The 11,945-nt window shown below is 45.2% G+C and overlaps 1 protein-coding gene across 4 annotated transcripts in view; it reads left to right on the top strand.

Moving 5' to 3' along the window:
• TTLL4 (tubulin tyrosine ligase like 4) overlaps positions 1 to 11,945 on the top strand; it is a 45,406-nt gene that overhangs the window by 30,262 nt on the left and 3,199 nt on the right. For all 4 annotated transcript variants that reach the window (XM_030916666.1, XM_010360252.2, XM_030916665.1 and 1 more), the window contains 13 exons: positions 81 to 190; positions 544 to 607; positions 5,132 to 5,256; positions 5,711 to 5,821; positions 6,176 to 6,252; positions 7,022 to 7,213; positions 7,307 to 7,389; positions 7,617 to 7,745; positions 8,140 to 8,262; positions 8,862 to 8,960; positions 9,288 to 9,422; positions 10,055 to 10,192; positions 11,769 to 11,871. In XM_030916666.1, the coding sequence (XP_030772526.1) occupies positions 81 to 190; positions 544 to 607; positions 5,132 to 5,256; positions 5,711 to 5,821; positions 6,176 to 6,252; positions 7,022 to 7,213; positions 7,307 to 7,389; positions 7,617 to 7,745; positions 8,140 to 8,262; positions 8,862 to 8,960; positions 9,288 to 9,422; positions 10,055 to 10,192; positions 11,769 to 11,871 (1,489 nt within the window). The remainder of the gene's footprint in view (positions 1 to 80; positions 191 to 543; positions 608 to 5,131; positions 5,257 to 5,710; positions 5,822 to 6,175; positions 6,253 to 7,021; positions 7,214 to 7,306; positions 7,390 to 7,616; positions 7,746 to 8,139; positions 8,263 to 8,861; positions 8,961 to 9,287; positions 9,423 to 10,054; positions 10,193 to 11,768; positions 11,872 to 11,945) is intronic.

Here is an 11,945-nt window from a genome sequence, read left to right as displayed (position 1 = left end):
GAGATGATGAAGGAATGAGAATCTAACTGTGACCTCTTTGATGGAGTTGACTAGGCTGGGGGCATGATTCTTTCTTTTAGTTCAGCTACTGACCTCCAGCCAGATCAGGCTGAGACTGAAGATACAGAAGAAGAACTAGTAGATGGTTTGGAAGACTGTTGTAGCCATGATGAGAATGAAGAGGAAGAGGGTGAGTAGGGAACCCTTTTACTTCCAACTAGGAGTTGGTTATGACATTTTGGGCAGGGGGCTAACAATTGTGTACTAGGTCCTTGACTCACATTACCTACATCAGTCATTTGCTTTGGGATTCTTAAGAGGGAGGTAGTGCCTTCTAGAGGACTTTGGTCTCTAGTCCTCCTGTCCCACTGGTCTTACCTTCCCCATGCTTCTGTTGAGGAAGGCAGTGCAAAGCAGCAGGGTGGTGCTTGTGGCTCCCCAAGAAGGGTTGAGCCCAGGATATTCAAGAATAGTTGCCTAGGCTTGGTAAGTTTGTGCTGCAGCCTTTTCTAGTCAGAATTTCTCTGTTCTTCCTTCCTCTAGGAGACTCAGAGTGCTCCTCATTAAGTGCTGTCACCCCTAGCGAATCGGTGGCCGTGATCTCTAGGTAAGCGTGGCTGTATAGATCATTGTTAGATGCTCATCTTTTGTCTCTTAAAGATTATAAAGAGATTAACCACTCAAGTCATTAATGGCCTTAAGAACTCTAATGCATTTTTACCAAATTTTTGTGTTTGCGACTTTAATTTTTGAACAGGGAGTAATGGGGGGCCAGAAGCACATCTCATCTGTGGGGCTTAAAAACAGTATCATGGGCCAGGCGCAGTGGCTCACACCTGTAACCCCAGCACTTTGGGAGGCTGAGGCAGACGGATCACCTGAGGTCAGGAGTTCGAGACTAGCCTGGCCAACATGGCAAAACCCTGTCTCTACTAAAAATATAAAAATCAGCAAGGTATGGTGGTGCACACCTGTAATCCCAGCTGCTTGGGAGGCTGAGGCACGAGAATCACTTGAACCTGGGAGGTGGAGGTTGCAGTGAGCTGAGGTCACGCTGCTGCACTCCCAGCCTGGGTTACGGAGTGAGACTCTGTCTCAGAAACAAAACAACAAAAACAGTATCATGGACTGGGCATAGTGGCTTATGCCTATAATCGTAACACTTTGGGAGGCTAAGATGGGTGGATCACTTGAGGCCAGGAGTTAGAGACCAGGCTGGCTAACATGGTGAAACACCATCTCTACTAAAAATAGAAACAATTAGCTGGGTATGGTGGCGCACACCTGTAATCGTTGACCTGCCAAAATGCTGGGATTGTAGGGATGAGCCACTGCACCTGGCCCTAATTTTTAATGAAAAACTAGCTGTATGTCATTGGGCTTGACCAATATATGGAGCACCCAGAGTCGGGTTGCTTTTCTTGCATCAACCCTGCCTTAGATGAAGCTAGGAATAAAGGGAGCCTTCTCTGCCTTGTTTAGCATGGACAAGACGGGCTGCATCTCTGTGAAATGTGGTGGTGTGGCAGCAGCACACCAATTTTAGAGCCCTTAACCTGTAAGGTGGAGACAGAGCTGTTTGGAAAGTGGGAGCGAGAACTGGGATTCTCTGTGAAGGTGGATAGAAATCCCATCACGGGCACCCTGAGTCTGATGCATAAGTTGTCACTTTCAGCCCAACCCATCCTCCTTCCAGAAAAGCAAAATGACTTCGGGTTATATATATTGGATGTTGATTAAGTACCTCCACTCTTCATAGGAGAAAGATATTTGACATGTAATTGATTTGAAGTCCTACCTTTTTTACACTTAAGGGCCTAGTTCAGGACTGCTACACAGCCCTTTAGCCTTCCTGATATATAAGATAAAATTCACAAAAGGTGTTTGTTAATAATTTGCTCATTAATTAATTAACTTCTACAAATTGCACATAACTTCTTCTCTATATGAGGCTTAGACATAATTTTCAAGAAAATGTAAATACATATTTTTATTTTTTAGAGTCAGAGTCTTGCTCTATTACCCAGGCTAGAGTGCAGTGGATCCATCATAGCTTACTGTAACCTCGAACTCCTGGGCTCAAGCAATCTTCCTGCCTCAGCCTCCTGAACAGCTGGGACTACAGGCCCACCCACCACACCCAGCTAATTAAAAATTTTTTTTGTAGAGTTGTGGGGGAAGGTCTCATTATATTACCCAGGCTGGTCTTGAACTCTGGTCTCAAGTGATCCTCTTGCTTTAGCCTCCCAAAGCACTGAGATTAGGGATGTGAGCCACTGCACCTGACCAAAAATGGAGATAGATGAATTCCAAACCACTCTGCATTTTAAAGATGACTAAAATACTTTTAGATTGCTAAAATCTTACTTTTTCTCTATTATGAAGTATTTGTATATTTATTATGGAAAATTTGGCAACCACTGAAAAACAGAAAAATCATTGGAAACACTACCTGTTTCTTTACACAGCAATATTTTCACTGCATTTTCTGTTGTGCTCTAAGAATCATGTAATTTTAGAGATGGAAACCATCAAGTCCAGTGTAAATATTGAGGACCAGAGAAGTGAAGTAGCTGTTCCAAGGTCATAGTTTCTAGCATGGCTAGACTAGAAGCCAGGTCTCTTGAGGAGAAGTTTAGGACTCTTGTGAAACAACTCACAAGGGTTTTTTGTTTGTTTTTAAATTAAGCTTGTGATATTGAAATAATTATAGATTTCACATGTAGTTATAAGAAAGAATGCAGAGAGGTCCCCTGTACTCTCTACTCAGTTTCCCCCATTGGGTAACATCTTGGAGAAGTACAATATAGTACAACTGGGATGTTGTTAACATTGTTAGAGTCAAGATATGGAACATTTTGCTGGGCACAGTAGCTCACGCCTGTAACCCCAGGACTTTGGGAGGCTGAGGCGAGTAGATCAGTTGAAGTCAGGAGTTTGAGACCAACCTGGCCAACATGGTGAAACCCTGTGTTTTACTAAAATACAACATCTTCTAAAAATAGAAAAATTGGTTGGGCATGATGGTGGGCACCTGTAATCCCAGCTACTCGGGAGGCTGAGGCAGGAGAATCACATGAACCTGGGAGGCAGAGGTTGCAGTGAGCTGAGATCGCACCACTGCACCCCAGCCTGGGTGACAAGAGGCAAGACTCTGTCTCAAAAAAAAAAAAAAAAGATACAGAACGTTGTCATCACTGTAGGAATTCCTCCTCCTGCTACCCTTATAGCTACACCTACTTCCCTCCTACTCCCATTCCCTCCTTAATCCCCTGGCAACCACTAGTTCTTCTTTTTGTCATTTCAAGAATGTTACACAGGTAGAGTGACAGCAGTATGTCACCTTTTGACATTGACATTTTTTCACTCAGCATATTCTTTGGAGATTGACCTGGGTTGTTGCATGTATCAATAGTTCTCATTCTTTTTTATTGCTGGATAGTGTTCTGTGGTATGGATGTACCACAGTTTATTTAACCATACACCTGTTGAAGGTATTTGGGTTGTTTTCAGCTTTTGGCTGTTATGAATAAAGCTGCTATAAATAATCATGTACATATTTTTGTGTGAATATAAGTCTTCATCTCTCTGGGATAAATGCCCAGGAGTGCAATTACTAGGTTGTATGATGATTGCATGTTTAGTTTTTTAAGAAACTGCCAAAACTGTTTTCCAGAGTGGCTGTACCATTTTATGTTTCTATCTTTTTTTTTTTTTTTTTTTTTTTTTGAGATGGGATTTTGCTCTTGTTGCCCAGGCTAGAGTGCAATGGTGTGATCTCGGCTCATCACAACCTCTGCCTCCCGGGTTCGAGCCATTCTCCTGCCTCAGCCTCCCGAGTATTTGGGACTACAGGCATGCGCCACTACGCCTGGCTAATTTTGTATTTTTAGTAGAGATGGGGGTTACCCCATGTTGGTCAGGCTGGTCTCCAACTCCCAACCTCGGGTGATCCGCCTGCCTTGGCCTCCCAAAGTCCTGGGATTACAGGCATGAGCCACTGCCCCCGGCCTCTATCTTTGTTTTTAAATTTTAACTCATTCTTATTGACTTCAACAATCTTAAATTCTCGTACTCAGTAAACCAAAAGCCTTTGAAGAAAAAATTTTTAAAATGAGGAATAGAGTTGAATTAATAGGAATTTTTCATTGGGAATTAGTATTTAACTTGATTCCCTGAAATTCATTAAAAATCTTTAAGATTTAAAACTGAAATGTTTCACATACAGTGCCTATTTCTGTTGTGCTGAAAATAATAACAGGTAAAGTGACTTTTTTAAACTAAAAATTAATGTTATAATAATATTTGTGGATTATATTATCTAAGTTGTAAAGAGTAATAGCTATTTTCTCCATTTTTCAGTGCTAGTTAGAGGAATGATCTGGGTCTGTCAGCTTATACCTGACAGGTAGTTGATATGTCTGCTATGTTGACACCCCTTGAGACAGCCTTGGCCAAGCCCTTGTTGGAATAACAGTAGGGAACCCATGGCCCCAGATCAGCCACGTCTCTTCGTCACATCCAGATCTGTGTTCCCATACTGTTACCTAAAATTCCAGTGTCACAAATCACTTCCAAAATAGAGAAAAGCACTAACAGTCCATGAATCTTTAGATGAACCTAAATATAAAATGAACTAGAAGTATCACTGTTTCTTTTCTTTCTATTGCTTTTTCCCCTTTTTCTATTTAAAAGTCTCTGCACCTCAGATCTTTTTTGGTTTTCCTCCTTCATAATTTTCACATCATTCTTTTCTTCCCTCATTTATTTCTTCGTCTTAGCATAGCACATTCTTCTACTAGTATCCACCCACATTCATTTCCCCTCTCAGAACCACTCCTGTCAGGGACTTTCCCAGACAATGTCTTGTCACAGAAAATTTTGGAGCTGTATTGCAGAATGAAGTATTGGAAAACCTTGTCTTTAGGTGACATTTAATGGTGTGGTTATATGTAGGTTAGCCTAGTACCTTAGGGATTAATATGTATAAAATAATTATTATTGAGCACCTGGCTTTTTAGAATCACAAGTTAAAAGACAGCACTTGAAAAGAAATCGTACATCATAGTAACAACGCTTCAGGGCTGTTGCTTTTTCTCTTTCTCTAGTCCGTGTTTGTTTTTCGTCTTAGAAGCTGTATGGAAATTCTGACCAAACCCCTTTCCAATCATGAGAAAGTTGTCCGACCAGCCCTCATCTACAGTCTCTTTCCCAACGTTCCCCCTACCATCTATTTTGGCACTCGGGATGAGAGAGGTAAACCTGGCCAAGTGTCAAAGCCCAGAAGAGTCCCCAGGGAGAAGGTTGCTAGCTAAGTTGGGAGGAGGTGGCTGTAGGTGGGAGAGGGTTTCCAGAATGGGTGTTGTGGCAGTTGTCACACTGTGCTCAGTTCCCCACATAGGTCGTAGGTCTAATGCAACCTGTTTCTTGTCTATCCTTTAGCTGACCCTTTTCAACCTTGCCATGTCATGCTGAGTTCATGCTCTCCAACCTTGCTGCTTTTCCCTTTCAGTCTTCCCTTCCTTTGTTCCTCATTCCTGCACAGCCCCTCTTCCTTCCCAAAGTGTGCTCCTCTGAAACTCTGATCTGGAGCAATAGTGACTTGCCTGCCCAGGGAAAAATGGGCAGCCATACCATCTTTTTTGTCTTCTCATCATGACTCTCCGCTCTTCTCCACCCCCCATCCCCACACCCCTTGCATTCTTCCCAGTGGAGAAACTTCCCTGGGAGCAGAGGAAGTTGCTCCGGTGGAAGATGAGCACAGTGACCCCCAACATTGTCAAGCAGACCATTGGACGGTCCCACTTCAAAATCAGCAAAAGTGAGTTGCTTGCCTTCCTGTGAACCTGTCCTTTTTGCCCCAAATAGATGGGCTTTGAGTAGGGGGAGAGCTCTAGACAGCTCGTGCCAATGTGGGGGCAGCTGGGGCCCTCTCCTGAAATCCAGTCTTATAGGAGGGTGTAGCTCTGAAATCCTGGGCTGAGCCTGTTGTTCAGAATTGAGAGACAAAGGGCCATTGTTCTGTCCCTGGCCCCAGGGCCTCATGTAGGACAGCTCCATAGCAACTCTTTGCAAACCAAGTCTGGGAGCTATGCCCAGTTCTGGGGCCTCTGGGCCTTTCTCTGTCCCTGGACTGGGCTGTTAGCAAGGCTGATTCCTGATGTGCCTCCCATAGGAAACGATGACTGGCTGGGCTGTTGGGGTCACCACATGAAGTCTCCTAGTTTCCGATCCATTCGAGAGCATCAGAAGGTAGGGGCCCTTTCTGAGGAGCTGTTTCCCTGGACTTTGGACTAGGCCAAGAGGAGGGTGATGATGTGGGTAAGGGGTAGGGGGCGGGAAGAGGATGATGACCATGGAGAAGTCAGGAAGCTGTACAGAGGAGAAAGTTACAGGATGGGGGTACAGTGAGAGACTCCAGTGGATCACGTACATCTCCAGTTCAGCTGCAGTATTTTGGAGCTTCTTGCTATGTGGGGGCAGCTGAGTCCCTCTCCTGAAATCCAACCTCATAGGAGGGTGTAGCTCTGAAATCCTGCAGTTGCAGCTTCTCAAAGGCACTTTTTCCTCTAATGTGTCTTGAGTTAGACTGTCTATTTTCTGTTTATTATGTTTCCCTATGACCACTGCACATTCCATCCTCCCAAGCTGAATATGTGTAAAGAGGACTTCTGGTCTCACGTTGGAATGAATGAGTCCCTTGCCCCCAGACTTACTAAAGGCAAAATGCTTTTCTGTCCTCATCCCATAGGGTTTCATGGAAAAAGGTATAATAGCTTTTTCTTTGCACTTAAGGTGAATATCATGTCTGTCTTACATTACTCTGTTTTGTCTGTGTTTTAATCATCTTTTGGTGAGTGCTCTGCAGTTGGATACTTAAGGACCATTAGGGTGGTGATAGTAAGATGGAACAACAGCTTGGAGTGCTGCTAAAGAAGTTGAATGGTAGAGTGAGTCTTGTCATCTTCCTTATGGCCTCACTTCTGCCCTCTTCCTGCACTCACCCTTTTTCCTTTTGTAGCTAAACCATTTCCCAGGCTCATTCCAGATTGGGAGGAAGGACCGGCTATGGCGGAACCTGTCACGCATGCAGAACCGCTTTGGCAAGAAGGAGTTCAGTTTCTTCCCCCAGTCCTTTATCCTGCCCCAGGACGCCAAGCTCCTGCGCAAAGCGTGGGAGAGCAGCAGTCGCCAAAAGTGGATTGTGAAGCCAGTGAGTGAATCACAGTGGGCAGGAGACTATGGTCTGAGTGGGAACAACAGAGTATTGGACCTGGAGCAAATCTCATCTCCTTTCTGCTCCTAGCCAGCATCAGCTCGAGGCATTGGCATCCAGGTTATTCATAAGTGGAGTCAGCTCCCCAAGCGAAGGCCCCTCCTGGTACAGAGGTGAGCCTGTAGCACATATCCCTTACCCCGTCCTCCCACCTCCTTGGCCTCGAGGTTCCCTTCTTACAATGTTCTTCTGCCCTTTGTTCTCCCAGCCAAAGAGCTTCCTTAGCCAACGGTTCTAAGGTCTTTATCTTGGGGACTGTTAGCTGGCTTTTTCTGTGGCTTGGTTACCCACTGAGCCCCATCATGTGGCTGGATGAGAAGCTGGCCTTTGTCCTATGTAGGTATCTACACAAACCCTACCTCATCAGCGGCAGCAAGTTTGACCTGCGGATCTATGTTTACGTCACTTCCTACGATCCTCTGCGGATTTACCTCTTTTCGGATGGACTGGTCCGCTTTGCCAGTTGCAAGTATGTGACAGTGGTGAGGTATCCTCTGACAATATTGGGGATTTTATTTTCCTCAGAGGGAGGGAAACTAGAAGACACCAAACAGGAAAATAACAAATATTTTGATAGTTTTTGTTAGCAAGGGAGAAGGCAGGAAATGGGAAATCAGGAGGCTCTCTACTTCGTTAAATCTGGGGAATGTCTTCCTGCATACGGGACTGAGGTGGGATAAAGGAGATGAGTTTAGCTGTGGTTTTTCAGAACTTTGCCAACAGACACACTTCTCAGGCTCTTGTGGCTATGAAAAGATCTGTGTACTTGTTCTTCACCTCTTCAGTATTTGGGAAAATGTTTGGCCCCTTCTCCATCTGCTCTGTCACCATCTTACCTCTGCCTTGTTTTTGCTGACTTCCAGGTATTCTCCTTCCATGAAGAGCCTTGGCAATAAGTTCATGCACCTGACCAACTACAGTGTCAATAAAAAGAATGCCGAGTACCAGGCCAATGCAGATGAAATGGCCTGCCAGGGCCACAAATGGTACTGAGGGCAGAGTGTCCCAGGCCAGTGAAGGCCTAGAGGAATACAGGGTTCTGGGGTTTTGGGAAGTTCAGGGGCATGGTGAGTGAAGGATTAATATAAGACCCAGAGATAACAATTACCAATTCAGAATTGGTCTATTTGAGGCCGGATGTGGTGGCTCACGCCTGTAATCCTAGCACTTTGGGAGGCCAATGTGGGTGGATCACCTGAGGTCAAGAGTTTGAGACCAGCCCGGCCAACGTGGCGCAACCCTGTCTCTACTAAAAATACAAAAATTAGCTGGGCATGGTGGCGGGCACCGATAATCCCAGCTGCTCAGGAGGCTGAGGCAGGAGAATCACTTGAACCTCGGGGGCAGAGGTTGCAGTGAGCCGAGATCACGCCACTTCACTCCAGCCTGGGTGAAAGGGCAAAACTCCATCTCAAAAAAAAAAAAAAAAAGAATTGGTCTATCTGCATCCAAGTTCATCTCTTTCATAATTTAAACTGTCAAAGGAAGAGACATGAAGAAAATACCATTAGGTCTCTTCTTTTTCTTTGTTTTGTCACTCATTCCTAGAATATAATTCCTAATACTTCCTCTTTCTCCTCTGCAGGGCACTGAAGGCTTTGTGGAACTACCTGAGCCAGAAGGGAGTCAATAGCGATGCCATCTGGGAGAAGATAAAGGATGTTGTTGTCAAAACCATCATCTCGTGAGTCACATTGCCAACCTGGGTGTGGGGCCTGCTGCTGACCCCCCTCCTTTTTCCCAGGCCTCACACTGCTGTGCTCTGGACTTTGCCCCTACTGTGGTTTGGTTTTAATGACGGAGAATAGGAAGGAGTGGCCAGAGTTAAGTTCTGCTCATCTACTGAACTTCATCCCCAGGAGCTGGTCCCAGATCAGAGGCATCTCTTGACAGCTACCTTTCCTGGGTTGCTTCTGCCTGCCTATCTCTGGGCCACTCTTTTGGCAGGATAGCTCTGGGTAGAGCCCTCTGGGAGGAGCTGAACTGAGTACTTCCTCATCCCCGTGACCAGGTCAGAGCCCTACGTGACCAGCCTGCTCAAGATGTATGTGCGGCGGCCCTATAGCTGCCACGAACTCTTTGGTTTTGACATCATGCTAGATGAAAACCTCAAGCCCTGGGTCCTGGAAGTCAATATTTCCCCAAGGTAGGTGTTATTCTGAGGACACTCACAATAGAATCCTTCCATTATCCTCACGCTCCCATTGCCACTCTAGTAAGTTGTTCTTTTTTTTTTTTTCTCCCCCTTTGAGATGGAGTCACTCTGTCACCCAGGCTGGAGTGCAGTGGTGCGATCTTGGCTTACTGCAACCTCCACCTCCCGGATTCAAGAGAGTTCTCCTGCCTCAGCCTCCCGAGTAGCTGGGACTACAGGCGTACACCACCACACCCAGCTAATTTTTTGTATTTTTAGTAGAGACAGGGTTTCACTGTGTTAGCCAGGATGGTCTCGATCTCCTGACCTCATCATCCGCCCACCTCGGCCTCCCAAAGTGCTGGGATTACAGGTGTGAGCCACTGCGCCTAGCAAGTTGTTCTTTTTAAGTGGATCCTTACCGCTTGCTTTCCTTTAGCAGATCAAGGTCATGGGCACGTTTACCACTCTGAGTGAGGTTATTCACCGTCTTTGGGGCAAGAGAGTCTTGTGATGGTGATCCTGCATGGGAATGTTTGAGCAGCTTTCATCCTAGGGAATCCAGGAAGTAACTGAGTTGCACATATGACCAGAGACTGTTTCGGAGTGCTGCTTTGATCACTATTTTTATCCTTTTTCTGAAGCCTCCACTCCAACTCTCCACTGGATATTAGCATCAAAGGCCAGATGATTCGTGACCTTCTGAATCTGGCAGGTTTTGTCCTGCCCAATGCAGAGGATGTCATTTCCAGCCGTAGCAGCTGCAGCAGCTCCACCACCAGGTGAGGCCCCTGTTTCTTCACAGCTCCGCTGGTAGCATGAATAGCCCTGCTGTAGTTTCTGGGAAGGAATGGATTCTGGGTGCTCCCTTCTGCCTGGTTTCCCTTGCTGCTCAGCCTTGTCCCTACAGTCCACTAACATGCTACCATGCCACATCAGTGCCTCTCAAGTATGTTCAGTTATGTTGATCCTCTGCTTAGGAACCACAGGCCTAGGAATCAGATTTAAACATCTTATGCACACTGGTGTGTGTCTCTAGTCCCAGCTACATGGGAGGCTGAAGCAGGGGGATCTTTTAAGGCCAGAAGTTCAAAGCTGTAGTGCACTATGATGATCATGCCTGTGAATAGCCGTTGTACTCTCTTTAGCCTGGGCAATATAGCAAGACCCTGTTTCTAAAAAAAAAAAAAAAAAATTAGCTCCTTACCTGGGCAGTCAGTGTCCCAGCTTCCTTTTTCTTGGTATATCTCTTTCTCTTCTTCCTCTCCTGGCTCCTGTGCCCTTACAAACTGGATCACTCACACAACCTCAAAGTCAGAATGATCCTTAAGGACCAGTTGGTCCAGTCTCTTCTCTGAAATGTTTATTGCCTCTTGCTGTTCCCCATAGTGTTCTTTCCTCTGCTTATGGGGTTTCTTCCTCCTGAAATGCCCATAGCCAGACCTGCCGTTAACCTCTATTGTTCATCAAAGTCTAGCTTATACATCTTCACGAAGCCAACTCAGTATGACCATTTTTTTTTCTTTTTTCATACCACAAAGCATTGGGAACCACTCTTGAGAGGAGGGAGTTTATATTTACTTAGTATCTGAGATGTGTGAGGAAAACTCTATAATTTATCCTTCCAATAACCCTGTAAGGTTAGTATTTGTACCTGCAGTTTACAGAGGAGAAAACTGAAGCTCTTTGGGATTAAGTAGCCTATCAAAGTCATTCAACTGGAGAGTGGTAGGACTGGAATTCAAATCCTGATTTGCCTGATAACAAAACTTGCTTTCCCCGCTGTACCTTGTAGACTCATGTTTGGCTCTGTCCAGTGGTTGTCATTTGACATATCCCACCTGCCATACCATAAGCTCCTTGGGGGCAAGAGTTGCTTTTTAGTCATCTTTTTTTCATTAGTATTATTTTTTTAGAAACAGAGTCTCACCATCCCTCTCAACAGTGATTATGGTAATTGTAGTAATGTGGGTGATGAAACTGAGGTGAAGGGAGGTGAAGTCAGTTGCCCAGGGTCACACAGCCAGTAGGACAGAGCTGGGTATATAGTTAAGTGTTCACCGAATTAAACTAAACTGAAGTATATAACACAATAAGGCTTATTGCAAGGTCCTCATTTTTTATCATTCAAATTCAACCTAAAGATGGTGGTTTGTACCCTTTCACTTAATATTTGATGACTCTCAGGTTACTTTTGGGGAGTGTATTTTAGTCCAACCTACTACTCAATTAACCTCTGTTCATGCATCTTTGTCTTCTCTCGAGAAGGGTATCTGCTGGACTGGACCTTCTCCGTATTTCCTCCAAATACGAAGCTGCTGACCCTGCCCTTTGCTTTCTTTCTGGCCTCTGCTGTAGCTTGCCCACCTCCCCCGGGGACAAATGTCGAATGGCTCCAGAGCATGTCACTGCACAGAAGATGAAGAAAGCCTATTATCTGACCCAGAAAATTCCTGATCAGGTAGGAGGTTGGTCTTCCCTCCAGTGCTAGCAGAAAACTTCCCTGGTTAAACATTTGGGACCCTAAAGCAACCA

The sequence above is a fragment of the Rhinopithecus roxellana genome, chromosome 14 (assembly GCF_007565055.1).
Source record: "Rhinopithecus roxellana isolate Shanxi Qingling chromosome 14, ASM756505v1, whole genome shotgun sequence".
NCBI lineage: Eukaryota > Metazoa > Chordata > Mammalia > Primates > Cercopithecidae > Rhinopithecus > Rhinopithecus roxellana.
The sequence above is the reverse complement of the archived record's forward strand: the minus strand, read 5'-3'. Positions and strand labels throughout refer to the sequence as shown.